The 20,320-nt window shown below is 43.2% G+C and overlaps 1 protein-coding gene across 6 annotated transcripts in view; it reads right to left on the reverse strand.

Annotated features, from left to right (window-relative positions):
• Window positions 1-20,320, reverse strand: part of LOC110169267 (rap guanine nucleotide exchange factor 6-like) — a 413,544-nt gene that overhangs the window by 45,723 nt on the left and 347,501 nt on the right. For all 6 annotated transcript variants that reach the window (XM_055148415.1, XM_055148414.1, XM_055148418.1 and 3 more), the window contains 5 exons: window positions 18,557-18,797; window positions 12,123-12,290; window positions 10,472-10,687; window positions 7,190-7,401; window positions 5,656-5,779 (listed from right to left, as the gene is read on the reverse strand). In XM_055148415.1, coding sequence (XP_055004390.1) covers window positions 5,656-5,779; window positions 7,190-7,401; window positions 10,472-10,687; window positions 12,123-12,290; window positions 18,557-18,797 — 961 coding nt within the window. The remainder of the gene's footprint in view (window positions 1-5,655; window positions 5,780-7,189; window positions 7,402-10,471; window positions 10,688-12,122; window positions 12,291-18,556; window positions 18,798-20,320) is intronic.

A 20,320-nucleotide genomic window follows, 5' to 3' on the forward strand; every position in this document is an offset into this window, starting at 1 on the left:
AGACACGACGACGTCAACCGCAGCGAGCGTCTCTGTGTTTACAGAAGTTGTCCAAACATGGACGCAGCATCGAGCACCTGGAGATTTTAAAGTTCCTCTCGTACCGGAGCCAGAACATGAACAACTTACTTGTTTTAAGGAGGAGATTGAGAAGGAGAAGGACGAGGTTTTTGGTCGTGTGTGTTTTGTGGGACAGCGGCAGCGACGTCCGTTGAAAGGAACGTGTGGATGTGGAGACGGAGCCAAGAGTGGTGAGTGGTGATGTGCTTCACTTCAGTGACATGGAGTTCATTAACAATTTTCACCTACTTCAGTGCAGAATAGTGACGTTTGTGTCTTGTTGATAACGTGTAGGTGGATGAATGCATGAAATGCACTTCTGTGTCCGTTCAGACTGTCATTAAAAGATCAGATACAGGTCACATAAGCTGCGTTCAGACTGCAGCCTGAAGTGACCCAAATCCGATTTTTTTGGCTTCTATGTTCCTGTATCTGATCTTTTAATGTCAGTCTGAACCACACAGATCCAATTTTTTCAAATGTGACCCAGGACACTTGGATATGTGCTCCTGAAACTGATACATATCTGATCTTTTGACATGTGACTTCAGTGTGAACGGCCAAAGCTACATTCATCCACCTACACGTTATCAACAAGACACAAACGTCACTATTCTGCGCTGAAGCAGGCGGAAACCGAAACTGTAAAATCTCCAGTTGCTCAATGCTGCGTCCATGTTTGGACAACTTCCGTAAACACAGAGACGCTCGCTGCGGTTGACGTCGTCGTGTCTCCAGTGTCACATGTGGGACACTTTCGGGCCGTTTAATGTTCACACTGGAGTCACATACAAGTCACATTTAATTGGAAATGTGAACGACCTCGCAAAAACATCGGATTTCACAAAAAAATCGGAATTGAGCGTTAAGCCCTGCAGTCTGAACGTAGCCACAGAAGCCAAAAAATCGGATTTGGGTCACTTCAGGCTGCAGTCTGAACGCAGCCTAATTTTAGTATCGATTAGAATCTGGATATGAAATTTTTGGACATGCAGAATAATGTACAAAATGAACAAAAACCAAAAAGTTTCCAAAACAACAAAATCACTTTTAAATGAGAGGAAACGAACTAAATATGACAGTTCCTTTTATCAACCCGACAGACAAGATACAGACAAGATGCAAACAAACACCGAGCAAACGCCGCTACGAGCCCTTTAAGGTCAGGGTGCACATGATCCCACTTTAACCTAGTCACATTTTAGCGTCTTATTCGGAGCATTAAAACCATATGCATTATTTTAGAACTCCGTAAGATTGTAAGAAAAAAAAAAAAAGTTAAATAAAGGCTTTTAGATGCACTGCAAATGATGGAGGTACATGGGACAAGCACAGGCAAAAAACATGCTCTGATGTGGGCATGATGCAAGGTGGAGGTTAAAGGTATTATTTTTGTAGTATCACTTTGGGCCAGAGGGGGGCGCCAGGACAAACTTACCCTAAACTTTTCCACCTCTTCTTCCTGTAAGCGAGAGGCGTGAAGATTGAAGCGTGACTCAAAGGTTCAAAGGGTCAAAGGTGAAAGAAAAGGAGGGGAGTGATAGTGACGGGACATAAAGATGGAACACGACTCTAGAGTGGACACGGCGTTGTGCTGCAGCGGCATCTGCAGACGCCATCTTTGGACTGTATGATGAATACATTAAATAACGACTAAAGTTCAAAGGAATCCGTGTATCATTCGTTCATTCATTTTTCAATATAAAACCAAAAATAAGAAAAACGAAAAAACAACAGTTTTTGTGATGAGGAAAATTCATTCGTTATTTGTCTCCAAAACCAAAATGAAAAAAACGGATAACGATTCGTTTTTTCAGTTTTCGATTTTGTGTTTAAATGAAGAATGGAAAAATACGGCCGTTTCCCGTTTACGTGACTTCTGTGACTGTGATGCCGAACTTTTGCACCGCATACGGACTGAACAGGACTGATCCAGGTCCGAGACCAGACCGAGACCAGAGCGGGACTGAGACCGGGACCAGAGCGGGACTGGCAGGGTGGACTCCGAGCTTTGACTCTGAGCCTCCACGGGGGGATCCTCAGCTCAGCTTCGAGCTCTCCGTGCCGTGAGCTCTTGAGATCCGGTCTGGTCCCGCTCTGGTCTCGGTCTTGTCTCTGGTCTCAGAAATCAGCGTTTCCCGGTCTGTCCGCCTCCGAACCAAAAGCTGTTCGGCTGTTTTCGTTGGTGCAAAGCCTCAGTTGACGCTTTCACCACCTCGGAACCAGCCACGGGACAGCCCGTCAGACCTCCACAGCGCTTCTCAGTTCCCCCGCACGGTCCGCCAGAGACAGACGGAACCGCTCTGGTCCTCTGGTCTCGGTCTCAGTCCCGCTCTGGTCTCGGACCTGGATCAGTCCTGGTTCAGTCCGTACGCGGTGCAAAAGTCCAGCATCACAGTCACAGAAGTCACGTAAACGGGAAACGGCCGTTATCCGTTTTTTCCATTCTTCATTTAAACACAAAATCGAAAACTGAAAAAACGAATCGTTATCCGTTTTTTCATTTTGGTTTTGGAGACAAATAACGAAGAAAACTGTTGTTTTTTCGTTTTCTTATTTTTGGTTTTATATTGAAAAATGAATGAACGAATGATACACGGATTAAAATGGTGTAATATGGGCCCTTTAAATACAGGGTGTCCCAAAAAAAACTAACATCATTTCGCAGGATATTTTGGATAATTTTGGCAATTCGTGTTGAAATAACCTCACATTTTCATAGAATGTATAGAAACAGATCAAGATTTTATATGTAATGTTTTATTTTTGTTCTGTTTTCAGGAGAAGTCATTTTGTGTTTTGGAATCTGCTCGCACACACTCACCCAAGACTCTGCAGAGTGTCTTCAATAAAAAATTTGGAAAAACTTCACCAACTGGCAAACAAAGTAAACTTATGATGTTCAGCACCTAAACTGTTTAAATCTATTGAGCTCGATTTAGTAGTTTTCAAGATAATTGCTTTTAAAATTATGTCTATTATGATCATTCTGGAAGTATAAAGGAGCAATTGTATCACCACCGAAGATGCTCATGCTGTCTTCTTATGTACTTTAACGTCTTGGGTTCTTTTTCGTCACCGGTGCTGGTGGTGACGTGTCGTACATCGGCTGTTGTTACTTCCTGTAGGCGTGTGGGGGGGCGAGGGGAGGCGTGGTCAGTCTGAGCAACCACACCTACAGGAAGTAACACCAACTGATGTACGACACGTCACCACCGACACCAGGAACAGTTCTGAAGATGCCGCAGCAGCTGAAACATGTCAACGAGGTAAATACACTTTACTGTATTTATTGTCTTTAAAAATAAGAACCCAAGAAGTTAAATTGCATCACCAATTTGTATGAAACACCGATGTATATTGTGGTCCAATTTTGGTTTATTGGGGAAGAAAATATCTGATTATTAAACTACTACTAATAATGATAATAAAAGAAAGAAAGAAAGAAAATAAGACGTTATTATTCGGGTCAGTATACCCATCTTTAGACTGGATAGTGAAATAAAATAAAAGGAACGTAACTAAACTGCAACCCCTCCTTTGCGTCTGTAGAACTTTCTACAGTACAAACATGGCCACTTCAGGACCACTGTTGTGTCCACTCTAGAGCTTCCTTCCATCTCCGTGGTGACAGGACTGTGTAGAGGTCATCAAACAAACAGGACATGACTGAGATGAAGCACACACGGATCTCCCCATATCACCAGCAGAGGGCGCTCTTGTGCATCCAAACAAACACCGAATATTACGTCTCTAGAGCATTCAGAGCAGAAATGAATCACTGGCAAATGACCGACCGACCGACCGCCCGTTTCCATAGAGATGCCAGCGCTTTGCCTGAAATATTCCACCGTAAAGCATCGGATTATTGTCCTTGCAATTACTGTCATTGTCTCCATGGAAATAGATAAAACGAATACTGTACTGTGGAACATTCCAGGCTGCCTCCACTTGAAAAGTAACTAGACACAAAATGCTTTTTCTACTTAAAATGTGGAATACAGAAATGTTACAATGCTTATTTTTGTTTTAGTGTTACTCAAACATTCTGATTGACATTGTATTGTTTTTTATATGATGTGTAATATTATTGCTTTGGCCACAGATACAATTTTAATGACATTTTGTTGACAGCAGGGGGCAGTCATGCACCGCAGTGATGCAGTGCAGCGAGCAGTGCCACTGGTTATGTCACACAGGCAGCGTTGGGGAGTAACAGATTACATGTACTGGAGTTATGTAATCAGAGTAACTGTATTCAGTTACAGTTACTGTTTCAGTGAGTGGTAATTGGATTACAGTTACTTTGTTGAAATAAATGGATTACACAGAGGGATTTTACTGTTTTCACATTTTTGGCTATTTTTTTTTTTTTCATTCACTAGACCTAAACCAGGTCTAAAACCAGGACTAAACCAGAACTAAACCAGGTCTAAAACCAGGACTAAACCAGGACTAAACCAGAACTAAACCAGGACTAAACCAGGTCTAAAACCAGGACTAAACCAGAACTAAACCAGGTCCAGGTCTAAAACCAGGACTAAACCAGAACTAAACCAGGACTAAACCAGGTCTAAAACCAGGACTAAACCAGAACTAAACCAGGACTAAACCAGAACTAAACCAGAACTAAACCAGGACTAAAACCAGGTCTAAACCAGGACTAAACCAGGACTAAACCAGAACTAAACCAGGTCTAAAACCAGGAATAAACCAGAACTAAACCAGGTTTAAACAAGGACTAAACCAGGACTAAACCAGATCTAAACCAGGACTAAAACCAGAAATAAACCAGAACTAAACCAGGACTAAACTAGGTCTAAACCAGGACTAAACCAGGATTAAACCAGGACTAAACCAGAACTAAAACCAGGACTAAACCAGGACTAAAATCAGGACTAAAACAGGATTTAACAGGATTTAACTGGACTAAATCCTGCTGTGTGGACTGTGTCTCCTCCTCTTCTATCAATAATATTTTTAATTTATCTCAGTAAAGTCTGGGCTTTTCATTTTCTTTTAGCAAACAAAACATCTTATCTGAAGATTTCCTCGTCTTTGCTTCTCTGCAGCAAACCAAGTAATCCAAAGTATTCAGATTACATTACTCACTTTAAGTAAATTAATGGATTACCGTTACAAACTACATTTTGGGGTATGTAATCTGTAATCTGTAGGGGATTACATTTGAAAAGTCACCTTCCCAACACTGCGTACAGGCCTAAAAATGTCAATCATCATATTGTTGCACAGGGATTTTATATTTTATTTTGATTTGTACATATACATTTATATAAATCCATCTTATTGTCCAGTCTCTTGTTCTTTTTTGCTGCTTATTTAGAATTTATCATTACCATTTATATTTTTTACTCTGTTATGATATTATTTTGTGGTTTGTGAGCAACTGTGTCCAAATCATTTCCCTTGTGGATCAATAAAGTTTGTCTAAGTCTAAGTCTAAAAGACGGCAGTATCCCTCTACAGATCTATAAACCACGTAAGGCTTATCCGACTGCCGCCGTTTCTAAAATGCAGACACGAATCCTTTTCTACAGAAGTCAAAGAGAAAGTCAGAACATTCTAGAGCCCTACCTCTGTCTGAACATGAGAGCCGGGTCCATGTTGGCCGAGGTCATCCGAACGACGTGGCGGATTTCTTTGGCGATCATTCGGAGTTTCTCAAAGTTCACCAGACCGTCTACGCTCGAGTCGTTACCTGCGACGGAGGAAACAGATTTCATAATTACAGTTTATTCGACTCGGGGACGGATTCAACAAGGCGTAACAGCAGGTTTGACCGTTTGGCGGGACAAACTATTGTTTAGGTCTGATAGAATAGCCTTTAATTATTTCTTAAGTAGGGGTCTTACACTTGCTCCCAGCACCAAGTCACTCTCCCTTCACCCTCCCCGCTGCTAAACATAAAGAGGGTTTGAAAAGGGCACGAGAGAGAACGCTAAATTACTCAAACATGCATGAATGTCAAAATGAGTGCGTTTACATGCACATCAATAACCCGGTTATGATCGGGTTTTTTGAGTATCCCGGTTTCTTGATGGTGCATGTAAACGCAGTAACCCGGTTTCAGTTTCCCGGTTATTAGAAACCGGGATAATGTAGCTGGTTTATTCTGATAGTAACCAGGATACTTGTGGCATGTAAACGCAGTATCCCGGTTACTGCAACATAAAGTTGAGTCGCATGCGTCCAAAAGACACTTTCCAGCCTTTCACCACAACAGTAGTGACATAAATAAAGTGACCAACATAAATAAAGTGACCAAACGAGTGAAATGACTGTAAAATTAAGAGCTGCGCTAAACCTGCACATGTACAATCTGCACTCGTGTGACGCTGAAAAGCTAAAACATGAACTATCTCCTGTACAACACATGCACAGAACAGACTCACCATCATTAGCGCCTCTTCTGTCACAGAAATAACACACATAATCCACTGAGTCCTGTCATTTAGAAGCTGGTCGCATCAGCGGTGCAAGGAGCGAGTTGTTTTTATCGCCGCTAACAGTTTATGCTAATTAGCCAAACGGTCTTAAGTTTCGTTTCTGTAAAACGTAAACAAATGTGATCAGAGCTGAATGATCTGATCAAACGGGCTGATGTGTCTATAGTGTTTATGGTTTATATGTTGTAAAGTTGAGTTTATTTATGCAGAAGATTTTAACGAAGAATCTGCACAGTGGATTGTGGGAGATCTCGTAGCTCCTTAGCTTCTTATGCTAAAGGAGTTAACGGTTTGTATTTTTCCTGGTTTATGAAATTGATTTAAGTCAATTTTTGCGCCTGCGCATTTGAAAGATTATGTCAAGAAACCGGGATACTCCATTTGATCATGTACACGCTGATATGAGTGTCCCTGTTTCTCAGTGCTCATGTAAACGCAGTAACTCGAATACTGACATAACAGGGATATGGCTAATAACGGGGATACTGATGTGCATGTAAACACACTCAGTGTCACATGTCAAATTTACTCTTTAATCTGAAAATCATTCCAAGTTTCTCCTGCTTGTGTTCAGTGATCCCTGTACCTGATCGGGAAACGCTGCCCTAGGTAATACACACACGTCAGTCCCCGTTAGAACACTTCCTCGCTGGGTTTGGTACCTTCGTGCAGAAAGGTGAGGTCCTTCTTGACCACGGGGAACAGCGGGATGATGGGCGGCTGCATGCTCTGGCTGCTCAGGATGTTCCGATACTTGGCCATGTTTCGAGACGGGTCAAACACGTCCTGCAGGTCGCTGAAGAGCTTCTCATATTTACTGGGCAACTTCTCCCAAGTGCTCCTGAGGCGAGCCACCGGAGCCAGGTTCAGACCGCTGCACACAGACGGACAACACACAGGGTCAGCATGTAAACTCACATCATTAAAGGGCTTGTATTTTCTGATCTGTGTTCTAATGTAGTTTCCTCATCAACATAACACACAAACCCTACAGATTTCATTCTTCTCTCAAATAGAAAACGCATTTATTACAGTACAAGTGTTTCTATCGCTAAAAAGTAACTTGAAGAACATACATTTTGAGTGTGAGCAGAGTCGCCTGAGTCGATGGACTATTAATTTGTGTTTTTAATAACCAAGATTTTGACAAATTGCAAAACTGTAAAATTGAGGATTATTACGAAACAGGTCTACCGTATTTTCCGTACTATAAAGTGCACTTATAATCCTTTAATTTTCTCAAAAATCGACAGTGCGCCTTATGTATTAATTCTGGTTATGCTTACTGACATCGAACTGAGTTTATGTGGTGCACGACGCTCAAAAATCTGTCAAAATGTTCTAGTACGTTTTTGTTAAATTACGAAGCCGCACCTCTTGATGGACTGTCCGAGTATTACAGCTACTGTAGTCAGGAGCCTCGCGGAGTAAAGTCTAATCTACAGTCTTTAGAAGCTGACCACATCAGCGGCACAAGGAGCGAGCTGTTTTTTCAGCGCTTATAGTTTATGCAAATGAGGCATGTGGTTTTAAGTTTTGTGTAAAAAAATGTAAACAAATGTGCACAAAGCTGCTTTAAACACATTATTACTCAACGTATATTTGAGTCATAGGAAATTTTTAAAAATAATAATTTAAATTATCCACATTCACCAAGACAGGGAGGCAAGTTACGCCAAGATCTGCCAATGGATCGTGGACGCCTGGACTAAGGATCAGACTCAAGTGTCTTCTGTTTGTTTCACTTAATGCTCCTTATAATCCGGTGCACCTTATGTATGAAAATAGACAAGAGAATTCAACATTATTGATATTACGCCTCATAATCCGGTCTGCCTTATAGTAAAATACAGTACTCCTGACTTTGCTGCTCGCAAAGCAAAGGTTTTGTGCGATAAAAAAATTGGCATTGTGAAAAATCCCATTCTAATTTAAATGCAATCGAGGACAGTTTATGTTCTTTAAAAATAGGATGTGGAGCTGTTTGAACAACAACTTTGATTAAAATCTTAATTGTCCAGTGAGTGCAAAAACAAAACCAAAAAAAAGAGATTTTGTTTTTTGGCCATCTCGCCCAGCCCTACCCTCATGGATGTTTAATGCCATACTAGGGAACATTCCAGTCAGAACAACCCTCCACACAAAGATTACATAACGCACCTTTAAACTTATAGTGTGATTCTTGATTGAAAACATCACAGTATAGTCGGTATATTTTCACAGAGCTCATGCATCTGCATTAGAACGCTGCAGTGACACTGGCTGATGCGTCTCACGCTGCCATCGTCCATTAAGCGCTGGCTCAACTATGAACAGGAACCTCCAGACAAACCGTCCAATCACACGAGGCTCATTTAGACGTGCGCTAATTCAAACTGGCACCGGCACCACATTTCTCCTCTCTCATTATCTGCACTGTTAATGAAGGACTTTTCTACCAAACTCTGACATTTTCTCGTGCTCAGAGCTGTTTCATTCCAAGTGCAATTACTGCTCTCTTTGTTTACAAGCTCCAAATGTTTGCGTTTGACCTGGAGACAAATTTTTTGAATAATTACAGGTAAGAACAAGGCCATGGGCGGGGCTAGGTGAAAACTTTCTGACCTTTTGTATAATACAGGCGAGATTCATTGTTGACAAAAGCGCACGTTGCATGCATGGATCTATTAAAATAACACAGTGTTGCTGCTTGTAGCTGCCTCCAGTTGACGTAGTGTCACTCACTGGAACTTCAGCAGAAAAATCCCATGGGCCAAGACAAGATTTTTTTCATAGAGGCAGTGTAATCACAAACTGCTCGTGTTCGTCTGACAGGTCACCTACAGCTTTCAAAAATATCAGATTTGTTGGCAATTTTTACCTATTTTTAGAACATAAACTTTTTCTCGCTCAAAATCCTTCAGTTTTCTTAAAAAAACACTTTATATTTGTTAGCTCCGGCTCCGCTCTAGCTCCTCTCGCTCTGACTGGTCAAAGTGATCACGTGATACACGAGCCCGCGCTCCGTGCATGTGGTCGCATGCATTCGCGTGTGCCCGCAGGAGAAAAGAGCGCTACTGCACATGCTCGGTCGGCCCACGGCCACCGGACGTACCTCGCCATGCTAGGCTAATCTGGGATCATGCGCCATTGAGCTCAGCCCATTGACTTGAATGGGCGGCCATTTTGGAACCTGGGGGCTTGGTTGCATGCTGGGAATTATTTTGGTCAGCGGCAAGAAACACTAATTCAACATGATGGACGGAGCGAGAAAACACGTAAAGGGTCTTGATCCCGGTTATTTATCCACTCTAACGGCAGAGGACCCAAGACCATTTGACCAGAAATTGGTCATAAGCATCGACGGACGACAAATCACCCTTTTCAACCCCGACAAAAGGTGGACCAAACCAAATTTCTGATCGGAATCTCCAACTACCTGGACAAATATTCACTTGGGCGATATCCACAATGACTTGGTGGAAACTCCTGGGCCATTCACAGCAGAAAAGATGAAAACCTCCAAGAGTCTCGATGTGTTGTTGAACTTGTTGGAGTCCACGGTTTGTTAGGATCTTCTACGTTTGCTCTGCGAATGTTTGAAAGTCGTTTAATTCACCGTTAGTGGTTCTTTTCACTCGGAATACGAAAAAGACATTTTCCTTCTTCCGTGCTTCTATTTGTGCGTCCGATAATGCAGCAGGAATTTACCATTATCGGGGATAAATACGCGAGGTTACGCACTGTGTTTGACGCTACCGTGTTTCTTGCCTCCGACCAAAATATTTCCCAGCATGCAACGCGGGCTTTTAATAACAATGACGTCAGCTGAAACTCGCCAATAGGATCTTCAGTTTTGTTTTTCATGTATCAAGTAAAAATCAGGTACAGTGGATTTAGTAGTAATAGTAGTAGTAGCAGTAGTTTGGTGTGTTTTATCCAGTCCCCACCACATAGTCCCGTACCTGATGATGGCGAACATGGAGTTGAAGTTCTTGCACTCGCGGCAGTGCAGAGCGATCTTGATGAAGTGCTTTATGGTTTTCATTCGTTTTAAGGCGTTGGGTTCCTTCAGGATTTCGGAGGCGACCCAAAACGTCTCCTGGTTTATCACCTCCTCAAACTGCTTCAGGTTCCCGCTGCCCGAAGACGAGTCCAGCTTGAACAGGTCATCCACGTATCTGAGAAAACAAGAGACCGCAATCAGGGCGAGCAAAGGAAACGGACACGGTTGATGCTTTGATCGTCATTTCTTGGAGGTGTGAAGCTAACTGTAGGCTCTGCTCTGTCTGTGACTCAAGTTAGACTTTTTGATGAGGTACAACATTCTAACAAGGCCTACAAGTGCATTATGTAACTTTCTGGTTGGGGGCCGTCACCTGCTTGTTTCTACAGATATTAGGAATGTAACGATATAATACTGAATTATTCAATACTGGTGTGACAATTCGATACACGTGTTCAGTCGATGTGCACGTGTCCCTCCATGCCCGCTGTCCTCTCATTTTATTTCAGTCCGAAAGAGAAACAGTTACTGCACCATCCACCTCAGATGCAGCAGAAAACAGCTCCATAGAGACTTGCAGCTGAAATATTTTAACAGACGAGGGTTTTATCTTTTTTTTTTACGCTGGTAGACCCAGGAATGACAAAGATATTCACTTTTAAATACTTTAGAATCGTTTTTTGGGTTTAGATATGCTCATATATGTACATGAAACGTGACTCGTGATATATTGATATATTGTTTCATTAATATCATAGGGTTATTATATTATACTCACTAGCAGAAAAATTACATGAGATTGTTTTTTTTTTTTTTTTTTCCACATCGGTATTGAGATACGTATCATATCGGTGGAAAACTTCATCCCTAATGGATATGTTATGTCATTGGTTTGCCTGGATTGTTCCAAATTACAACTTTAAACAACTGTCCCTTATTTTTATTAAATTATAGGTAGTTTTATAGCTCAAAAATTCATACTGAAACAGACATTCTGACTGTGAGTGGTGTCATCTCTCCACAGATATGACCTGTAACTTGGTCTGGTTTGGTCTCCATGAAGATAGAAAGGTTTAATACCATCTGTCTTGGGAAAGTTCATTTTCTAGATGAACTAGTTCAAAGTTCAGTTCACAAATTTCAAAATGAACTTGTTCGTTCATAGCTCATAACTGTTTATAGTTAATAGTTTGGTCATAGTTCCAAAGAAATGAACTAGTTCATCGTTTTTTGTTGGTGTTTTTTCAGTACATTGCTGCGAGCGATTATTTTTCAATATCATTGACAATTCATGAATTCATTGGTTCTTAAACTATCGTTCGATGAATGCGTTCAGGTACAACACTACATACTATACTGTGGAGCATTCCAGACAAAGCTGTAAGATCACCATGGAGAAAAGCATTTGAAAGACCCTCCACCAGAAAAGTAACACAATGCACCCTTAAAGCTCACAAGAGAACATTTAGCATAATATAGGACCTTTAATTGCCTGGTTGATGTGTTTAATGCATTTACTTAATCAATACCAGAATTCTCTGACTAGAAACCAGCTCTCCTTAAACCTCACAGTTACAGAAAGTAAGAGAGTATGAGAGAAGATGTCTTACTCTGTGGACTCGATGTTCCTGAACAGCTCGAAGTCCCTCATGGAGAGCTGAGCCGCCACCTCCATCGTACTGAGCTGCAGCAGCGAGATCTGGCTCTCCCTCAGCAGGTCCTGAGCATCGTCGTCAGAGCACAACGTCTCAGTCTCCATGTTGTTCTTCAGGTAGTATCTAAAACACACCATGAGGCATGATGCAGTAAGCAAACAGGTAAACCATCAAGTCGATTAACCGGTCATCTTAGTCAACCAACATCTGTAGGAGCTCTTAAGTTGAAAACTACCACTTCATGACATCACAAGTGCAACAGATGATTTTTCAGCTTTGGAGATGTAGACGTATGAGTCAGTCCGTATGAAATCAGTCGCCCTCCCCTATGAGCCATCTCAGATTTGGCTGAAAATTTCCCAAAAATTTCTAAAGTTACCAAATGAAAGAATCTCAAATTTTAGCTCAATCCCTTGAGTCGTTCCTGAGTTGTGAAACCATTGAAATTTTGGGTCCATGCTCACTTTTTCAGAGGCCTTAATTTATAAGAATGTTTGAGAGACGGTAACTTCATAAAAAATAGAGCTAGAAAGCTGAATTATTGTAGATTATTGGTCATAGATTCTAAATCTGTTGTCAAATATTGGGTATCTTTATTAGATGAGGCACTGTGGGCCCCCAAAATCTCACATTTGGTTGCCGTTCAAGTTTTTTTTTTTCAATTTTTGAGGTCCAAGATCTATTTCCTCCAAGCAGATATTTACAAACTAACTGTTGAACCTGAATATTTGAGAGAATGACCATTTCTGACACAATCTCACACTTTTCTGAGCTTTCATGTGGACGGTGTAGAGCCCCAAATATGATCACAGACCAAATGCGATTTTTTTGGCCCTTTCTTTGGCCCCTCAGTTCCCCATGTGGCACTGTTAGATGTTGATAAAATTATTACCAGAGAAACTTTGACATATTCTGATGAGTTTAAAGTAATAAAAACATCTACTATTAACTTCCTTCATTTCAAAAGGAATTGAGCTCTCACGGGTCATGGAACAACTGTACATAAAACCTAAAATTGTGCACCACTTTCTTTCACTTCATAAAGAAGTTTAAATGTTTAACTCTGGACAGATACATGAAATATGAGACTTAGTTTGTGCTGTAGAACTTTGTTGTTCTGTTACTGATTAGCTTGTTTCTCCCTGCTGTATTTATGAAGATGAACTGGTGTCAAGATGAAGCTCTGACAAAGGAATAAAGGGTAAAGGCAGAATAAGTTTAAGCTTCAGCCTGCACCTTTTCGGTCTGTATATGTTAAATATGACTGTTTATGAATTAAAGTCAAAATATACCTGTGACCGAAATAAATAAATAAATAAAATAAATAAATAAAATACATTTTTGGTGGAGCTCTCTCAAACATTCTTATAAATTAAGGCTTCCAAAAAAAAGTGTGCATGGCCCCAAAATTTCAATGGGCCATAACTCAGGAACGACTCAAGGGATTGAGCAAAAATGTGAGATTCTTTCATTTGGGGATTTTAGAAATGTTTTGACATTTTTTCAGCCAGATCTGAGATGGCCCATAGGTGAGAAAATGACTGGTTTCATATGGACTGTGAACGAAATAACTCTAGGTACGTTTTTGAGGAGGAAAACATTATACTGTGGCTTAAAGATCACAAGAGTCAGTTTTGTATAATATAGAACTTTTAAACTCATGATTCACAAGTGTATTTTTTCTTTATATAAATGCAGTTTCCTTTTCTGCATAACCGCATGAGCTCCCCCTGCAGGTGTAGTCTTGTGAGTGTAATGTGGATCAGATACACACAGACACAGAACAGTTTTGAGAGATTTAGCCACAGCCACTCGATCGTCTTTAGACCGAGAATTTCATTAGACGACTACACCCCTACAGCGCCGTTTGTTCCAACAGATTCTGCTTTAATACATGTATTGGTGCAGAGACTTAACAGCACTTTGAGGAGAGGCTCTTTTTACTTGTGGGAGGAAAAAGTCAAAAACAGCATATGTTCAGAAAAGCGCCCGCGAGAGTGTATGCGGCGCGTGTGGTCGTGCTGACACTGCATCATGTTTATGGAGAGGAACACATCGACTATTCCTGGTCAGTCCCTAAGATGGATGCCTCTGAAATCTGCTTAAGATAGTGATAAATGAGGAGAAGGAAAAGTATAGGGATACAGAGTTTAGAGGAGAAAAGAGCTATATTATAAGAAATACACTTTAGGAAGTTACAGTGATGTTCCGAAGTTACATCCCTCTCATAATCATACTATACTAAAGAATAACAATTGGTTCATACTGTGTTAAAGGTTGTATAGAGGATTTTTTTAAGGGAAGAGAAATACAGCGACAGTCCTTGTGCGCGTTCAGAATTACTGTTGAAGTTTCCTGTCTAGAAGTAATTCAGCGACCGACGCGTCAGTTTTTAGACCCTTCGTCTGCTTCGGTCGCGCCATCGCTGGACGAGATCTCCAAGAATCACCTCAGTTTGGCTTCGCTCCTTTTCCTCTTCTCTTCTTCTTTCAGCGACCTCAAAAACGGACTTTCTTTTGCGGCGAACCGGTCGTGGATTCTCGTCCGCCGTCGCGACAAACTTTGTGCGAAATGCGAGGAAGCGACAGTTCGAAAAAGCCTCTAAGAACCGCTGCGTAAACCACGTAATCCCCGCGCTCCGACGAATCAGTTACACTAGGGAGTTTGATTGACAACCCTAACAGCCAATAGAAAATGAGGGGAGCCTCGTTTTCTATTGGCTGATGTTTATCTGGCCTCAACTACGTCCACAGTTGATAGATTTTTCGTTCTTTTTTTTTTTTTTTTGGTCATCATAATTACAAAGCTTGCTGCGTCTCTGTAATGGTATTTTAATCTTTCACTGACAGTTTGAAACTAAAAAAAAATCCTCCATACAACCTTTAAGTTAGGTTTGGTAAAGCTGTTTTCGTGTCTTTATGGAGAATTGTTTTGTAGGAGCATATTGGAATAAAATTGAAATTATATTGCAGATTTACATGCAGATTTTGAACAAGGCGACCCCAAAAAAATATCTTGTGACCCCCCTGCGTGACCCAGTCTTGGGGAACCAGTGCTCTAGAACATTTATAAGATGCTGAAACCCAATATCATCGAAGACTGAAAGTGGCTCCTCATCCAGCACAGTGTAGTGGGTAAGTACCTCAGTTATTTTTGTTGCCCGAGTGCTATTTTTGGACATTTCATCTCGCTTCTTGAAGACTTTGGTTAAAGTTGATCGTTGACGGCTCGTGCTGCTTTGGTGAACTCGGCGTACTCATCACTGTGGCGTCTTCAAATGTTTGAGTAAATCGCTCGTATTAAATGAGGTGTTTTCCCTTCCACCTCTCGACACATTGGCGCTACATCATTTGCAAAATCCGCCTCACTCCCGTCGTCCTCTCTAATACTGAAATATTTCCAAACCGCTGACGACGACATGATTGAGCGTTTGCGCCGTGTCTCCTGACTCTTTGTCTCCGCCTAGACGCTGAAGTTTGGTAGAACAACAAATGTCCTCCTGAACGTGACCAGTAAAAGGAAAGGAAGGAAGGAAAAGGAGCGAAGACAAACTGAGGTGATTCTTGGAGATCTCTTCCAGCGATGGCGCGACTGAAGCGGACGAAGGGTCTAAACACTGACGCGTTGGTTGTTAAAATATTTCTAGGCAGGTCACTTCAACAGTAATTCTGAACGCGCACTGGATGTAAACGAGCGGGATTTTTTGAGTAAAGAGGCGGGAGGAGGTGATTCTACTGAGGAAGGTGGTGTCACGCATGCACAACATTTGAAAAAGGACTGTCGCCGTATTTCACTTCTTTAAAAATCCTCTATGCAACCTTTATGCCGGGCGTACACTGTGCGATATTTTCGGTCGTGTGACTCAGCCCCAGCTTAAACTGTACAACCAAATCACAGGGTTTAACAGTTCACAGCTCACGAATCATGTTCTCACACTGAACGAACCGATGCTCGGATGCGACTTGCCTGCTCACACTGTACGTTCACATGACGACCGGAGTTTTCAAAGTTGTTGTTCCGGAAGTAGAAAACCACGAAGAAGAAAACCACGGAAGTAGAAAACCACAGATGTGCGGAGACACAATGCTGAGCCACTTCTGTGTCCGCGCATGCGCAGTCTGCCAGATTCTGACAAATCGGCTCCTGGAACAACTTCAACAGAGCGAAATCCTCACGAGAGGCGACTGGATTTCAAACAAGTTTGATTTTCTTGCGACCTACGAATGTCGATCGGGAGCTGGTCGTGAGTCATTAATCGGTTTTCTTTACCCCATGTAAACTACACGAAGCACGACACACGATGAAGCCAAAACTCGGCCCGATCCCCAAAACAGTCGCACGAGCGAAAAATCGGCTCAAAAAGGGTCAAAAATCGCACAGTGTACAAGTGTACGCCCGGCCTTAAGGAGTGACCGTTCAGATCAGAGAGAGACAGTTTAGGTTTAAACGCACTGGATTTCGGCGTCGCATTCTCTCATTTGGGTTGGCAGATATTCCCGCTCATCCCAAAAGGACGCTCTGTGATACGTCCTCGGTGTGTGAGATAACGCAGTCACATGTCGAGGGTGATAATGTCGTTTTCGAGCAGCAGGAGCAGAGCGAGTGGGTGTGAGTATATTGTGTTCTGTGGAGGCATGTGACTGGGCATGAATTATTCCAGCGGTGCCCGGCTGTCTCTGTGGCCCACGCCCCGACAGGATGAAAAATGCATGAACGCGAGTGCGAGGGACACGGGACCACGGGAGAACGCTGCAGACGCACTTTCCCTGCCAGAGCCGCGGCCCAATTAGCCTTTAAAGGCCCCGGATCGGATTTGTCGTTGTGTATCTGAACAAAACGTGTCTGCCCCAGGACGCAGACACGCACCAGCAGCTCTTGAGGTCAAAATAAATCTGCTGCCGTTAAAGAAAGCGTTTTATTGTCTGATAATCAGGAAGTACACTTAGCATGCTGGTTGTCATTAGCTTTAGTGTCACTGAAACTCTTCCGTGCCTTTCTATCAAAAAGTACTGTCTAGTCCTTGTCTAGTCTTGTTCTTGTCCGGTCTTGTCCTGGTCTAGTCCTGGTCTTGATCTGGTCTTGTCCTGGCCTAGTTCTGGTCCTAGTTCTGGTCTAGTTCTGGTCTGGTCTAGTCCTGGTTTAGTCCTGTCTTGTCCTGTCTAGTCCTGGTCTAGTCCTGGTGGTCTAGTCCTGGTCTAGTCCTGGTTTGTAGTCCTGGTTTTAGTCCTGGTTTAGTCCTGGTCTAGTCCTAGTCTGGTCTAGTCCTGGTCTAGTCCTGGTTTTAGTCCTGAGTCTGGTTTAGTCCTGGTCTAGTTCCTGGTTTAGTCTGGTCTAGTCTGGTTGGTCTAGTCCTAGTTTAGTCCTGGTCTAGTCTTGGTCTAGTCTTGGTCTAATCTTGGTCAATTCCTGGTTTGGTTTGGTCTAGTCTTGTCTAGTCTAGTCTAGTCTTGGTCTAGTCCTGGTCTAGTCCTAGTCAATTCCTGGTTTGGTTCTGGTCTAGTCTTGGTCTAGTCCTGGTCTAGTCCTAGTCAATTCCTGGTTTGGTTCTGGTCTAGTCTTGGTCTAGTCCTGGTTTAGTCCTGGTCTTGTCCTTGTGAAATCCTGGGCTTGTCATGGTCTTGCCCTTGTCTAGACTTGATCTACTACTGGTCTAGTCCTTGTTTTGTCCCGGACTAGTCCCGGTCTTGTCCCAGACTTGTCCTGGTCTTGTCCCAGACTTGTCCTGGTCTAGTCCCAGACTTGTCCTGGTCTAGTCCTGGTCTTGTCCTAGTTTACTTCATCTGAGTCCAATCCGAATTTTCTGATTTTTTGTGTTGGGAGAGTTTTAATCACACTGTGGAGCACCTGTCCTCCCCTGTCTCTGGAGCACCTGTCCTCCCCCGTCTCTGGAGCACCTGTCCTCCCCTGTCTCTGGAGCACCTGTCCTCCCCTGTCTCTGAGCACCTGTCCTCCCCGTCTCTGGAGCACCTGTCCTCCCCCGTCTCTGGCCCTGTCTCCCCTGTCTCTGGAGCACCTGTCCTCCCCTGTCTCTGGAGCACCTGTCCCCCTCCCCCTGTCCTCCCCCGTGGAGCACCTGTCCTCCCCCGTCTCTGGAGCACCTGTCCTCCCCGTCTCTGGAGCACCTGTCCTCCCCCGTCTCTGGAGCACCTGTCCTCCCCTGTCTCTGGAGCACCTGTCCTCCCCTGTCTCTGGAGCACCTGTCCTCCCCTGTCTCTGGAGCACCTGTCCTCCCCTGTCTCTGGATCTGGAGCACCTGTCCTCCCCTGTCTCTGGACAGCACCCTCCCCGTCTCTGTCCTCTGTCCTCCCCTGTCTCTGGATCTGGAGCACCTGTCCTCCCCCGTCTCTGGAGCACCTGTCCTCCCCCGTCTCTGGAGCACCTGTCCTCACCTGCCGTTGAGCTGGATGCGGTCAGCGAGCTTGGACAGCTGGTCCGGGAGCCTCCTCTGCTTGATGACTCCCTCCGGGCTGACGGACACTTCACACAGGGAGTAGGTCTCTGCGGCGGCGGGGAGACCGAACTCGTTGACGGTGTGCGCCACCACGTCTTTGGCCGTGGTGTCTTTGCTCAGGATGATGTAGCAGCTCTGTTGGTCGGCTTTGAACACACGGATCACCTGGTCTGGGATGTCTGAGGAGCAGAGGAGACGGGACTTTAGACTCAAGATTTTTTTTTGTCATTATCACAGAAAAACAATTAATTTACGTTTAACACTGAATAGTTTTGACGTGTCAGTGTAAGTTCAGCTGATACCAAACCATGAGGTGAGTGGAAAGAGTTCACGTTTCAGATTTCGCCCTAAAAGTCTGATCAATTCTACACATGTCGGTGCTGTAAATGGAAAAATTTTGAAATTTTGTCAGTGAAAAAGAGCGGGAACCCTGTTATTACCAACCAACTCAAACCAGGGATGTCCCAGTTTTTTTTATTTTGAAAATCTGGTCACTTTAAACCAGGGGTGTTCACACTTTTTCAGCCTGCGAGCTGCTTACAAAATGACCAAGTCAAAATGATCTACCTAATACAAAGTCAAGCAAACTGCACTGAAAACACTCTGTGCCTCTTTTTTTGGACCCTCACCCCACAGTTTGAGAACCTCTTCTTTAAGAGAGAACTTCCTCTGGCACTTTACACAAAACTGTGAAAAAAGTGAAGGAAGATTTTTAAACCTGTTTTTTAAAGTTCCAAACTGGAGTTTCATTCTTTTCTGGTTTTGCAGTGATATTTTCCAGCCTCTGCACGTTTACCAAACCAAACGCACATCGTGACAAACACAGATGCATTTGTCACTTTTGTTAGACAAACTTCAGCCAAATGTGGCAGTAGGTCTGTTCTGTAGATCCGCTCTATGCTGTAGACCTGCTTTGTGCCAACACTGGAACACAAATTTAGACTGGTTTTTGCTTCACGTTTGGTCTTGCTCTTCTAATCAGCCGCACTGTGGGAGGGGCTTGTGTTGGCTGTACGCAGGAAGGAGCGAGAGCGTGAAAAGGCGAGGGGCGGCGTGCTGACGTGAGGCAGGTGGACAGGTAGGATGTTTAGGAAGTTGAACCTGCCCTGTGATGCACGCTGGTACACGAGGGCACACGCTGTCGCAGACGAGCCGTGCATAGGGAGCGTGTGTGTTTGTGATGCGCCGTAGAGTCTCCGCGGGTTTCAAATGAGCGCACAGGCTGCACTGAGACGCCCCACACGCTCCTGCACCCGCTACAAGTTTATTACCAACAGCAGCGGCCGGAATGAAATATGATCACACTTGTTGAGTGTCAGACCTCGAGTGAGAGACAAGACCGAGTCCAAACACGATCGAGTCCGAGACGAGACACGGCGATCTACCCACACGACCTTGGCGATCGACTGGTAGATCGAGATCGACGTATTGAGCACCACTTCTTTACAGTTCATGTTACTGTATCAACATTTCCTGGTGGTGTGATTCTAACTGGAGGCATGCTCTGTCTAAGGCTTTATTAAAGTTTAATCTGAGCTTAATTTGAACCCATCTGATCAGAAAGTCGTGTTCAGTCATATGTAAGGTGACCAAATTTTCAAAAAAAAAAAAACAAAAAACTGGGGCATCCCTGTTTTGGGTTGATAATAACAAAATTGTGAAAGAGTGCGTAATTAAGGAAAATTCTTCTGCACTTGGCACT

Source organism: Boleophthalmus pectinirostris, unplaced genomic scaffold (genome assembly GCF_026225935.1).
Source record: "Boleophthalmus pectinirostris isolate CB_2022bp ecotype Guang Dong unplaced genomic scaffold, ASM2622593v1 HiC_scaffold_12, whole genome shotgun sequence".
NCBI lineage: Eukaryota > Metazoa > Chordata > Actinopteri > Gobiiformes > Gobiidae > Boleophthalmus > Boleophthalmus pectinirostris.